At 43.9% G+C, this 13,909-nt stretch overlaps 1 protein-coding gene across 2 annotated transcripts in view; it reads left to right on the top strand.

Moving 5' to 3' along the window:
* The first annotated feature begins 280 nt into the window (after window positions 1-280).
* The window catches only part of NOL10 (nucleolar protein 10), a 54,168-nt gene continuing 40,539 nt past the window's right edge, over window positions 281-13,909 (top strand). The window contains exons 1-9 of one of the 2 annotated variants that reach the window (XM_006102343.3): window positions 281-440; window positions 3,754-3,799; window positions 4,197-4,295; window positions 7,271-7,348; window positions 8,452-8,489; window positions 9,601-9,737; window positions 11,165-11,230; window positions 11,970-12,030; window positions 13,185-13,270. In XM_006102343.3, coding sequence (XP_006102405.1) covers window positions 375-440; window positions 3,754-3,799; window positions 4,197-4,295; window positions 7,271-7,348; window positions 8,452-8,489; window positions 9,601-9,737; window positions 11,165-11,230; window positions 11,970-12,030; window positions 13,185-13,270 — 677 coding nt within the window. In that variant the 5' untranslated portion in view covers window positions 281-374. Of the gene's footprint in view, window positions 441-3,753; window positions 3,800-3,828; window positions 4,110-4,196; window positions 4,296-7,270; window positions 7,349-8,451; window positions 8,490-9,600; window positions 9,738-11,164; window positions 11,231-11,969; window positions 12,031-13,184; window positions 13,271-13,909 lie in introns of those variants that run through there. The other variant, XM_023743709.1, reaches the window with a different exon arrangement.

The following is a 13,909-nucleotide window of genomic DNA, read 5'->3' as shown; positions in this document are numbered from 1 at the left end:
CACGCTTCCACTCCGAATTCCCTCCACCGAGCCCGCAAGGCCTGGGGTCGGCCCACACCGCCCGCCTCCCCGCCCGGGACCGCGACCCTTCGGCCTGGGCAGCGGCCCCGAGGGCTTCCTACCGCTCAGGACGCTGCGGGGACGGAGAGCGGCTCCCGCCGGATCAGGGTTGCAGACAGCCCCGCAGCCGCAGCTAGCTGCCGCCCCACTGCCCTCAGTCCGCCGCTCCCCCGCTTCCGGGAACGGGCGCTTCCGGCGCCGGAAGTGCGTCATCACACCGCGCCCGCCGCCGCGGAAGCCCGGGGAGGCGAGGCTCGCGTGCGCCGCCGGGACCGCGGCGCTGACGGGCTCCCGTGCCGCGCCTCCACGCCGCCATGCAGGTCTCCAGCCTCAACGAGGTGAAGATCTACAGTCTCAGCTGCGGCAAGTCCCTTCCCGAGGTGAGTGCCCCGGGGCGCCGTCCCTTCCGCCCGGCTCCCGGCCTGTCGCAGCTGGGCCCTCATCCGCCCCGACCCGGGGAGGTCCGGGGCCAGAGCCGGTGCCGGGGAGCGGTGGGCGCCGGGAGACGAGCACCGGGGCGAGCCGGTCCGTGAGCTGTAAGGGAACTTGTAGGACGGAGGACGCGTCCCTCTGCGCGTCTGGGGCTGTTCGCAGCCGCTGTCACACGAGGAGGAGACCTGACGGGGTGGCTGACAGACAGGTCTCCCTCCTTTTAACGCCCGTTCAAATGCACTTTGTATTGATTTTAGAGAGAAAGGGAGAAGGAGAGGGAGGCGTATCAGTGATGAGAGAGGGATCACGGATGGGCTGCCTCCTGCACGCCCTCCCCCCGCCCCCCAGGATCGAGCCCGCAATCCGGCATGTGCCCCGACCTCCTGGTTCACAGGTTGATGCCCAGCCCCCGAGCCAGGCGGGCCGGGCAGGGCGCTTGCACCTTGCGGGCCGTAGTGATTTCCCGGCATCTTAGGGCAGAGAGTGGGCAGGGGCTGGGAAATGAGCGGTTCTCTCCTCATCTCACGGTGAAGTTGCGGCAGATCTGGGGAGGCCGCTTCCCGGGCCACAGGAGTAGCTCTAAAGTAGTGGTTCTCAACCTTCTGGCCCTTTAAATACAGTTCCTCGTGTTGTGACCCAACCATAAAATTATTTTCATTGCTACTTCATAACTGTCATGTTGCTACTGTTATGAATCGTCATGTAAATATCTGATATGCAGGATGGTCTTAGGCGACCCCTGTGAAAGGGTCGTTCGACCGCCAAAGGGGTCGCGACCCACAGGTTGAGAACCGCTGCGCTAAGCCGCGGTGGGACTCGGGAGATAGGCTGATGGGACTTGCTGATGGATTGGGTGGTGGCGAGGAGGCGTCAGGTGAAGGGAAGGAAGGAATCAGGAGAGAACTCCCGGGTTTTGGATCTGAACACCTGGCTACATGATGGGGACGGGGAGCTAACGAGCAGAAGGTATCGAGTTTTATTTTTGCTACTTAAGGTTTGAAGCCCTAGTAACATCAAGTGGAAATGTTGAGTAAACAGCTGTGTGTATGTTGGTATGGCGATCTCTCTTGTCTTCGTTTAAGGTAATTCAGACTTAAACTGCTCGTTTTTCTTTACCTGCTTCAAAGGTGAGGTAGAGTGGGGTCTTTTCCCTTCTCAGCAGCAGCGAGGCCTGGTGAATGGGAGAATATTAGAGCACCCGCATTTCCAGAGCCCGTCCTGGGTGTCTGTGAGATTGCTTGGCAGCGGTCACGTGCCGGTCTCTGTAGAGGGGGACGGCTGGCATTAGTGACAATTTTCAGTTCTTTGGCAAACTTTTTTTTTTTACTTTAGACTTACTGTTCATGCCACATGTGGGGTCTTGGTCTCGTTTGCTCTGCTCAGTGCTGTCTGTCTGTACAGAAACTCCTGAAGGGAACTTCCCATCATCTCTGTTAGAGGCTCTGGCCCTCTAGGGTCCCAGGCTCTGATGGAAGGACATCTCCGTCTCCTTTCCTCTGCTTCAGCATTTCGCTCAGGCTGTGTGAGACCAGTTATTGTGTCAGCTGCCTCCCTGTTGAGCATGACTGCCTGTGAGGAGGAAACGAATCCCCTAGAGGGGGACGCCTGGTGCGTGCCTTTGTTCTGCTTGCGTTAGGTTGATAGGAAAGCATATATCGAGTGCCCAGAAATGTACTGTGACATCACCATTAATTGAAACATTACTGCCTAAAATAAAATCAGAGACCAGCATAACCCTATAAATTAGTGCACTAAGTACAGAGGAAAGCCTGGCTCAAACTCAGGCCCTTCAAAGTATTATATATATATTTTTAAATATATTTTTATTGATTTCAGAGAGGAAGGGAGAGGGAAAGAGAGATAGAAACATCAGTGATGAGAGAGAACCATTGATTGGCTGCCTCCTGCACAACCCCCACTGGGGATCGAGCCCACAACCTGGGCATGTGCCCTTGACTAGAATTGAACGACCCTTCAGTGTTCAGGCCGACGCTCTATCCACTGAGCCAAACCAGCCAGGGCGGTATTATATGTTTTCAAATGTAGTCACTGCCTCAGGTGTTATACTAGGTACTTAGGGTTTTGAGTGGTGAGTCTGCCATATCAGAGAGTCCTAAAGATGACATGTCATGTGTCTAACATGGGCTGTACATTGGGCTGTGCTTTTAGAAATGACATCCGTTACTTTTCTTCCATTTCTCTAGGGCAGGGTTTATCGTTATTGACATTTTGGGCTGAACAGTTCTTTGCTGTGGGGCTGTCCTGGGCATTGTAGGGTATTTGGCAGCAACTCTGACCTCTACTCACTGGATGCCAAGAGTACACCCCCAGTTGTGACAACCAGATGTGTCTTAGGAATTGTCAAATGCCTTTTGGGGGCAAGTTGCCCTTGGTTGAGAGCCGCTGCTTTAGGGCAATCGTGATTGATTAATGCTGCATCATACTCAGGCATGTCGTTATGCTGCTGCTAGGCCGGGGGATGTTAATTACCGAGCAGAATGTGGTAACCCAGTAAATATGACTTTCAAAAGTATCATTGCCTTCTTACCAAGCATCAGCTATTTAGTCAGTTATTTATCTAGTTTTGTTCTTTGTAAACATACTTTTAAGAAATGTTCTCTTTTTAATGGCTTGCTTTTTATTTTTATTTATTTGTAATGATTATTATTTTATTGATTTTAGGGAGGGAGGGAGAAGGAGAGAGAGATAGAAACATCAATGATGAGAGAGAATCATTGATCGGCTGCCTCCTGCACACACCCCCGCGCCCCCCCTGCCCCCCCAACACATACACACTGGGGATTGAGCCCACAACCTGGGCAAGTGCCCTTGACTGGAATCGAACCTGGGACCTTTCAGTCCCCAGGCCAACACTCTATCCACTGAGCCAAACTGGCTAGGGCTTAATGGCTTGCTTTTTAAAATTTCACTTAAATAGACGGAGTTCCATATATCAGTTATAACCCATAATATTTGAAGCTTACTGCTTTCTCTTAGATTGATTAGATGAATTAATTTTCCCTTGTTTAAAATATGGTACAGTTCTAAAAATGTATTGTCTAATACATGTAAATACGTACAAGAAAAGTATCCAGAGGATATGTTAACAGTAGGGTTAGGATTACAGAATATTTTTCCTTTCTCTGTTATGTATTTGTGTAAGGTTTAACATTTTTTTAATGTGAGCATGTGTAATTTTTGCCAGCAGAAAAACAATTCAAGTAAACATGTTTTAAAATAAAGTCTCTTCGTTTTCTCTAGTGGCTTTCTGACAGGAAGAAGAGAGCACTGCAGAAGAAAGATGTGGGTGAGTATTGTTTGTCCCACTGCGGCCAGAGACGTCTGGCCCTTTAGGGTCCAGGCTCTGTTGTCGAAGGAAATCTCAGTCCCTTGCCTTTGCCGAAAGCTTGTTCGCTCAGGCTGTGTGAGTCCAGTTATTCTATCAGCTGCCTCCTTGTTGAGCATGACGTCCCGTGAGGAGGAAGCGAATCCCGGCGTCCATGTTAGAAACCTGCACTCATTTACGGCTACCGTACTGAAGTGAAGGTGTACAACTACGCAGGAAAGCAATCTGCTTTCTTCTTAAGAAATCTCTTGTTGTGGTTGATGTGTTCCTGGTGAGTGTGGGATTTGACTTTACCTAATTAAAAGCTAATATGTTAGCCTTTTATAACAGATCAGCTGTTCATTTTCTCTCTTTGTAGATGTCCGGAGGAGAATTGAACTTATTCAGGATTTTGAAATGCCTACTGTTTGTACCACTATTAAGGTTTCAAAAGATGGACAATATATTTTAGCAACTGGTAAGCATCTTTTTGGTTATGACTTATGTACATTTTATATCAGGAAATATGATGGCATAGGTCACTTTTTAAATTTCCCTATCACTTCATTATAAAAAAATTTAAAGCTGTAGAAACATTGAAAAAGTTGTACAGTGACCGTCCATTACCCATCCTCTTGATTCTTCAGCAGTTTTCTGTATTTGCTTCATTACATGTCTATCTGTCCACCCATCACCCATCTTGGCTTTTAATGCATTTCAGGGCAAATTGCAGATATCAGTATACTCCACCCCTACAGACCTCAGCGTGTATATCATTAACTCCAGTTCAATATTTATTTATGGCTTTTTAACGTAAATTTACATACATTGAGATGCACAGATCTTAACTGTAATGAGTTTTGACAAATGCAACACCTGTGTAGCCCAAACTGCTCTCAAGGTGTAGAACATTCCTTTCATCCAGAAGCTTCCTTGACGTCCCTCATGCTCCCACCCATGCGTAGGCACCCACTGCTCTGCTTTTTCTTTTTTACTGCAGACAAGTTTAGTCTGTTTTAGAACTTTATATAAATGCGGTCATATACGTAGGACTTCATATTTGAGATTTATGTGTTGTTATATGTGTCAATATGTTGTCCTTTTAAAATTACCAAATGGTATTTCCTTGCAGGAATAGACCACATTTTATTTATCCTTCTCCATCAGATGGACGCCTGCCCTGGCCTGTTTTTGGCTGTTGTACTAGTGTGTTTGGAGGACATTGCTAGGCCCCAGGGTCGGTGTATGCTTAGTTTGAGAGACAGCTGCCAGGCTTTTCCCACAGTGGTCAGATCATGTTACACTCCCACCAACAATAAAGAAGAGTTCCTAGAAAGGTCTTTTAACATAATTCTCTGTGTCATATATTTAATATTTTTATGCCACTAAGATTTTGTATCGGCAGTGTTCATCGGTATCAAAGAGCCATGACTGTGGGAACATTTAATGTATTATCACTTAACACATTACCACCCAGCCATTTTTGGCTGTGATTTTGGTACATACATCCTGTGTGTTGTCCACATACATTTTTTTGTTGGCTTAACATTATCCGCCTTTGTCCCTTTTCCAACCACTTTCCTATTTGACAGAACTTCTGTGCATCTACATGCCAGTCTCTTTTGTTCTTTGTGAATGGTTGTCTCAGTAGTAACACTATCTACGTTTCCTAGCCTCCAGCTTTATATTTAGAATAGATACAGTTTTATATCCTATATAATAAAGAGTTAATATGCTAATTAGACTGGATGGCGGAACAACCTTCCCTACGACCTTCCAGAATGACCAGTGGGCGGGGCCACAGGGCCGTGAGGCAGCCTGGGCGATCCGCCGAGCCCCCTTGCACAAATTTCGTGCATCGGGCCTCTAGTATGTAAATAATTACACATAATATACACACTATGCATATTATATATGTAATCTATATTCTGTATATAGTCCTGTGCTGCATAATGACGTTTTGGTCAATGATGGCTATGTATACGACAATGGTCTCATTAGCTTACAATGGAGCTAACAAATTCCTATCACCTAGTGATGTCGTAGCTATGTAATGTCAGAGCACAATACATTGCTCACGGGTTAGTGGTGATGTTGGTGTAAACAAACCCACGGCGCTGTCAGTCGTGTAAAACTACAGCACATACAATTATAGTCGTGGACTGTACCACCTAGGTCTGTGTGAGTGCACCCTATACTATTAGCGCAATGATGACATCGCCTAATGATGCCTAATTTTTCAGAATGTGTCCCCCTAGCACTTGACTGTATAGTATGTGTATATGTATATATTATACTGTTTTGTTTTTACATCCTCACCTGAGGTCATGTTTCCATTGATTTTAGAGAGCGAGGAAGGGAGTGAGAGAAACATCAAACAGTTGCCTCCCTCATGGGGATTGAACCTGCAACCTGGACATGTGCCCTGACTGGGATAGAACCTGCCACCTTTTGGTGTATAGGACGACGCTCCAACCAACTGAGCCACACCGGCCAGGGCTGTATACTGTACTGCTTTAAAAGGGGATCTTGGGCTTTGATACTTGCCAGTGAACATAGGACTACCGCATTCCTTTCTTTTAAAAGTATCTTAATTGGTTTTAAAACATCAGTCTTTTTCTTATTGCAAACATGCAAACTTTACAGAAGTGTAAAGATAAAATGTGAAAGGCCCTAAAATTGCATTGTGCTTATTCCTCTAACTTTTTTCTGTACAAAGTGCTAACATCATCATTGTTGAGTTTTACACAAATGGGATCATATTGCAGACACCAGTCTCAGCGCCCACTCGTGCTCTCTGTTCTCTCTCTCACTTAGTACTACATTCTGGCAGCTTTCCATGTCTGTGTCATCTTCTTTATGATCTGTATGAAGACTTACCCTCGTCTATGTAACCATTTCCTACCAGCGGACATTTTACTGCTTTCCATTCTTGGCCATTTGTAAACAGTGCTGCAGTGAACTCTTCATGTCTTTGGTACACTTGTGGGTGTGTTTCTATAGGACGAATTTGTATATGTTGCAGTACATGTTCAAGATGTGTAAACATCGCATAGTTTACAGATATTGCCAGGTTGGCCTCCAGAGAAGTTGTCACAATTTATAGTAATCACCAATAGTGTATGAGAGAACTTTTCTTAACACCCTCACCTCAGCACCATAGTAGCCATTCTGATGGACAAAAAACGATTTTACTGTTGTAATCAGCTTTGTTAGATTATTTGTGAGGTGCGTTAATTATTTGTATTTCACTTCCTGTAAGTTGCTTGCTTATATCCTTGCTCGTTTTCCCCTGGGGATGTTGGGGAGGGTTGCTTCTACATTCTTCTCCTTTGCTATGGTTACAGTGAATCCTACTTACCTCTGAACAGAGAGTATACTCAGCATATCTGCAGGGTACTGACAATGAGAGGTGTGTCCTTTAGGTTTTACATCTCATTAATTTCTTTATAGGAACATATAAACCTCGGGTTCGATGCTATGACACCTATCAATTATCCTTGAAGTTTGAAAGGTGTTTAGATTCAGAAGGTAAGTAAAAGGTTACATTTGAATTCATGAAACCAGCTTTTTATGTTTGGCTTCTTTTCTGCCTGTTAAAACGGGAATGGGTTGTGTATTAGTTTTCTTTGCTGTGTAACAAATGACCGTAGACACCCACGATGAGCTCACAGGTCTGCAGGCGAAGTCCATCCAGGCTCTGCCGCGTCCTGTGCTCAGGCTGCGCTCCAGGGGCCAGCCTGGTGGGACGCCTATCCAGAGGCTCGGGAAGGGATCCGCCTCCAGGCTTCCAGGTTGGCAGGACGCAGTTGGTTGAAGTTGTAGGACTTGAGTCCTGTTTCCCACTGGCCTTCATCCTCGGGCCGTGCTCGGCTTCCAGAGGCCGCCGGCATTCCTCCTCAGCTGGTCCCTCCGCCTTCAGACCACAGCAGCTCATTGGCTCCTCCCCTTCAGCCAGCGGGAGAAAGCTCTGCTTTTAAAGGGCTCCTGTGATCATAAACCTCCCCCTGGCCATATAATGTGACAGTCACGGGAGTGGTGTCTCGTCGCATTCACAGGTTCCACTCCAGAAAAGGGGGCTGTGGCCGGGAAGGTCAGTGGGTCCTGCTAGTTCTGTCTAGCACAGAGGGCAGAGAAACGGGAACATGGGCTCTGTCTTCGCCTGACTTGTTTCACCCAATACAGACGCCATGTGCTGCTGATAACACCTGTTTTCCCTCTTTATGTTAGTTTACCAGATACACTATGAATGGGTAAAAAGTTACTGTTACCCTTTTTAAAGCAACAGTTTGTGAATGTTCTGTAATACCTATTTTATTTTGAACATCTCAGAAAAATTGGGGCAACATTTAGAAGTCATTATGTTTTGTGAATTTATATTTAATTGCCTTCAGTTCTGCAGAAAATCTAATTGGCCAGTACTGAGAAATTATAAAGCTTTAAATTTTCCATTTGGTGTTTTGGGAGCAGCATAACATGGCAACTTTGTTCTTGTTTTATGTAGGGGCAAAAACAAGAAGAACCCAGCATTTGTATATAATTTTTGTGTTGAATTAGGATCTTTGCATTAAGTTTGCCTTTTTATTAAAAACTTGAGAATTGATTGTTTTTTCCTACTGTTTCTTATTTTCCAGTTGTCACCTTTGAAACATTGTCTGATGACTATTCAAAGGTACGTTTGATTGGTTTGTACTGGCTATCAATACATGAATGACTGGAATTTATTTTTATAAGTGGCTTTTTGATGTTCCCATTGCTAACTTAAAATGGCTGTGTAGTAAAACCTTTCATTTTCTATCAATATATTTTAATTTGTCACATGTATAATATGTAGTGTCTTTTAAAACTGATAGAAAAAAATAGAAAAATAAATAAAACTGTGATAGAGATAGCTTTTTCTAGTTTAATATCAAAATAAAGTTTCCATGTCACATCCGAAACCTTATCTGTATTTTTAAGAATTGGTAGCAGTCATGTTTTTTCAGACCATCTTAGATTCCAGGTGTGTAATTTTCATTGCATTAAACGTGGGGTTATTTGCCAGGTTGCTTTCATATTCATAGGTGTAAAGTAAAATAGCTATGCTGTATGTTTAATTTTATTAACCCTGCAGATAAAAATCATGGCATATTCTGAAACAGGTAAAAAAAACAGCCAATTATATACATTTTTTTCTTTTCTTTCTTTGCCTTATTCAATTTCAATGGAAAGTTTTAAATGTCAGATGTCACCTTGGAGGAAATTGAATTTCCTGAGCTGACATGGCTTTATATATTGTGATCAGTTCTGGAAACTGTGGAGTATAGTTTATTCTTTTGCCTGTGGTAGCCATTTGTCATGTGTTTGGGACATGTAATTTTATAATGTGTTTGATCTAGATATTGATAAATTTGCTTTTAAATACCACCTGAAGATTTTAAAGATGCCTTTGTAATACATTAAAGTTCAGTTTTTACAAGTTTATCAAACCCTGTGTGATAATTGTGAGATTATTTATTTTTTGGGGGTGGCGGGCATTTGTTTTAAGCCTTTCCGTTAGAAGGTTAGGTTTGCAGAAAAACTGCCTAAGATGCAGGAAGGCATTGAGTACTCACTGGAGAGGTTTGATTCCTCATCACAATTTTAATCACGATGGAGAGTTGTGCTGATATACTTGTGTGTTTACAGAGAGAAAGGAGGGTGAGGGAGGCCAGAGGTTTTCTAGCTTAGCTAGTTTTAGTGATGATGAAATAAACACTCTACCTGGAAACCTAAGCAAACTAATTTTCTTGTTTCGTTTTCAGATTGTCTTCTTACATAATGACAGATACATTGAATTCCACTCCCAGTCAGGCTTTTACTACAAAACCAGAATACCGAAGTTCGGGAGAGACTTCTCCTACCATTACCCGTCCTGCGACTTGTACTTCGTTGGCGCAAGGTATTGGGCCTGACACCCTTTGTTCCTCCTTTCCACCTCGTTTCCCCAGACAACTGCTGTTCCCAACGTCGAGGAAAATTAAAAGAAGAATAAGCCATGATGCCTGCCTTTCAGTTGCTCACAGGGTGTAGTTCCAAAGTGACCTATTTAGGAACTACATCCTTGACTCTCCGTAGCATGGTGCTCTAAAGCTAGAGACATGTGACCTAAGAGGGGCATATGAGTGGGGAAGTCCGTTTCTTAGCACCATTGCATGGCTTTTAAACGCTTTTGATTCTTAAATATTACCTTCTTTATGATTATAAAAATAATACATATCCTCTATAGAAAATTGGAAAATATAAAAAAGCATAAAGAAGAAAAAAATCTCTCATCCAGAGGAAACCCTTATTGATCTTTTATTGTATTTCCTTTAAGTCTTTTCTTATATACACACTAGAGGCCCGATGCACGAAATTCATGCAAGAGTAGGCCCTTCTTCCCCAGGCTGCCAGCACCAGCTTCTCTCTGGCACCCGGGACCCTGGCTTCCCTCCAGCCTCTGGCAGGCACCCGGGATCCAGGCTTCCCTCGCAGCCCTGGCTTCGTTTGGAAGGACTTCCAGTCTAATTAGCATATTATGCTTTTATTATTATAGATATAGGTACATTTTGGATCTTGTATTCTCCATGTTATCCTAGCTAATAAAAGAGTGATATGCAAATTAACCGTCACTCCACGACAAAGATGGCAGTGCCCATAGCGGCTGGGGCAGGTTGCTGGCAGCGTCACCCCAGCAATGTGAGCCCAGCAGGCAAGTGCGCCTGCAGGCAGCACCCAGCAGGGCCTACTTGGCTGTCGCTGTGGTGTGGAGCAGGCAGGCCCCGCAGAGAGCAGAGAACCACAGGGAGTGGGCCCAAGCCGTCAGTAGGACATCCCCTGAGGGCTCCTGGATTGGAGAGGGTGCAGGTCAGGCTGAGGGATCCCCCCCCACCCCTTCCCCACCCCCACATGAATTTCATGCATCGGGCCTCTAGTTGTAAATAATAGTCTACCTAATGACTTCATAATATTTCCTTGGCACATGGGTGGTTTAAATCACTTATATGCTTGAACAAACTTACACACAAGCTGATTGTTTTTTAGGTTTAGAGTACACTTTTATATTTTACAAAAGGAAGCGATGCCTTATGAGGGATACACACACACACACACACACAAGGGTGGACAAAAGCAGGTTTACAGATGTTTGTATGGAAAAGAATATAATAATAAATAATGCAAGAATAAATTTTCATGAACTCACAACTGTAAACCTACTTTTGCCTACCCCTTTATATATATATTTCTAAAAATTATATTTATTTGAAGAAAAGTTTATAGTAGTTTACCATATTTTTTATTGTTTTTTAGTTTACCATATTTTTAATTTTATATGTTACTTTGCAGCTCTGAAGTTTATAGGTTAAACCTAGAACAAGGACGGTACCTAAATCCTCTACAAACTGATGCTGCGTGAGTATTTTATTTTAAGAAACCTGCAGTATTTATTTGGGCCAGGAGATGGAGCCGGATGCTCACATTGTTATCAAGCAATACTCTGGGCAATTTAATTAAAGAGTAGCATTAAGTTTTTCTTAAACAAAAAATTTGCTAAAAGATCTGGTGATTTCTTGAAATTTTTAATTTTTAAAAAATAGACTTGAAAGTTTTAAAACTCACTAAAAAATTCAGTTTATTATTTTTTGTGTTCTTTAAATTTCCCTTCATGGTTTTGTTTTGTGATATATTTTCTTGTGGAGAAATTATAAATTAACTTGGAATAACATTTAAAAATTATTATCTTTTATATTGTTGCTAGCAGAAAATTAAGGTTTTTTTTCATTTTCCTTTTATACATTATTGTCTAAACTTTTGTTTTATTTAAAGAGAAGTCCTTTTAGGAATGAATCTGAATCTGTCATCATAATAATAATAATGTTGAGTAATAACAACAACAATAATAGTAAAAGGGCTTTCTGTGCCAGACATTATTCAGTATTTTATATATATCAATATATATAATAAAATACCACGTGTGGGCGCGCACGTACAGTGCGATTGAAACTTTGTGGCCCATGCGCAGAAGTCGGTATTTTGTGGAAGAGCCACACTCAAGGGGCCAAAGAGCCGCATGTGGCTCGAGAGCCGCAGTTTGCCGACCACTGCCCTGGGGGGACACTAATATGATCTCCCTATTGCTTTACTGTTTTAGGGAGAATAACGTTTGTGACATAAATTCAGTGCACGGCTTGTTTGCCACAGGAACAGTAGAGGTGAGCATAACTGGCTTGATTGTGTAAAAGTATTTGTTTTACGTTTGATAATGAACGAAATTGCGTTTAAAGACAGTTGCTCAGCTCCTAGGAGCCGGGTGCTAAGGAAGCCACAAGCCACTGGCCTGCTCTTCATATGGAAAGCTGTTACAGCTGCTGCCGACTGCCCCGCTCTGACCCTGACCTTCTGGAGCGGGATGGGGGTCACTGCTGGAGCCTAGCTCTGGGGAGCAGTGTGGCCGCCATTCTTGTTCTTAACAGGAGGCACTGAGTCATGGAGCCCCGCTCTCTGCTGCTTGCTAGTTTCATTAGTTACTTTCCCTGGGGCTGTTTCTTATGGTGAAATGGAGGTAATAAGCCTCACCTCGCCAGCTTCATACGGTGCTGGTGAGAACAGGGAAGCATCCTTGACGCGGACATTATCGCCGTAAAGGCAGATGGGATTGTGGTTGGTACGTCCTGGACAGTATCATCCAATACATACACAACACGTGCCTTTTCAACCGCAGTGCCTCCGAATCAGTGTCCTCATGCTTGTCAGGAGTTTTTCTAGATTTGCATTTCTAATTACAATGTAAAATTCTCATAGAAAAGTAGAGAGGAAGTATGTCAGACATATATTACTTAGAAGTGTCCTCTGTGCCTGTCAGCCACCAGGCTGCACGCCGAGAGCTAACGAGTGAATAGTGGGCAGTGTCAGCCCTTTGGGTTTTTCCGTGTATGTGCAGGTGTGCATATGTATTAGTATCACTTTTTTTAAGGATTTTACAAAAAAAATTTATCATGGTTCTCCACTTGCTTTTTTTTTTTTAACGTGACGGTATATAAATGCGCATTTTTATACATTGATACCTATAATCACTTCCAATACAAAACTAGTTTTGTAAACATATGGGCAGAGTTCCATTATTTGTTTATTAAATCAATCCCATGTGGATGAAAGTTAGGCCTTTACTCAAGTTATTTTTATGTTAGGAGATGAGGATTTGAAATGGGACACATGATGTTGATTTAATGGAAATATGTAAAACTATATTGAATGTGTTATGATACTGTTATGCCTAATCAGGCCAATGAAGCATTCTCTTGGTAATTTATCTAAAAATTTTCCAGTAGCAGCTATTGTTTGAAGTTGCTGGTTTCTGTGTGTTTAGGGTCGAGTGGAGTGCTGGGACCCACGGGTTCGAAGCAGAGTTGGCCTGTTGGACTGTGCGTTAAGTAGTGTCACGGCAGATTCGGAGTAAGTAGACGTGAACTTGCAGTTTAAATATTCATCTGCTTCTGATGTATCAATACTAAATTAAGGTCCATTCCTAAAGGAGGAACCTCTTTAGACTTATGTCTGAGGTTGTAGTTTCTGTGATTGTGTAAAAACCCTCTCCTGTGAAAGCTCACTGAGCGGGTAAGCCAGATGGCATTCCTCTCTGAAGTACTTTAGAAGGGAGGGTCTAGCATAGAACCAGGAGTCCGCCGCTGCAGTGAAGCAAAAGGGTGTCCCTCCAAGGCTGAGGAGGCAAGTTTCAAATGATGCTCATTGTAGTTTGGGGCTGAGGCTCTAGGTGGCGTAAGAGACATGAGGATGCTGGCAGTCCCAGCCTGGCCTGCAGGTCCTGGTGGAAGGACGCAGCAGGAGGCGTGAGAGGAGGGCTGCTGTTGGCTCTGACCTGTCGTCCAGCACCTTTCCACACAGCTCGGCTTTGGTGCTGAAGTTCTGGGCTGCTGAGGGGGAAGCCTGTTCCAGGTTCATGGCCATAACCATTCATCATTCCTGGACTTTCACAGATCCCAGGGCCCCCCGTGCTCCCTAGTCTTCTATTGTAGCTTGACACAGCTAACTTCAAAAAGGGAAGTGGGCATATCCATGCTGAGTGTAAAATGA

This window comes from Myotis lucifugus, unplaced genomic scaffold (assembly GCF_000147115.1).
Source record: "Myotis lucifugus unplaced genomic scaffold, Myoluc2.0 scaffold_409, whole genome shotgun sequence".
In the NCBI taxonomy this organism is placed as follows: Eukaryota; Metazoa; Chordata; class Mammalia; order Chiroptera; family Vespertilionidae; genus Myotis; species Myotis lucifugus.
The sequence above is the reverse complement of the archived record's forward strand: the minus strand, read 5'-3'. Positions and strand labels throughout refer to the sequence as shown.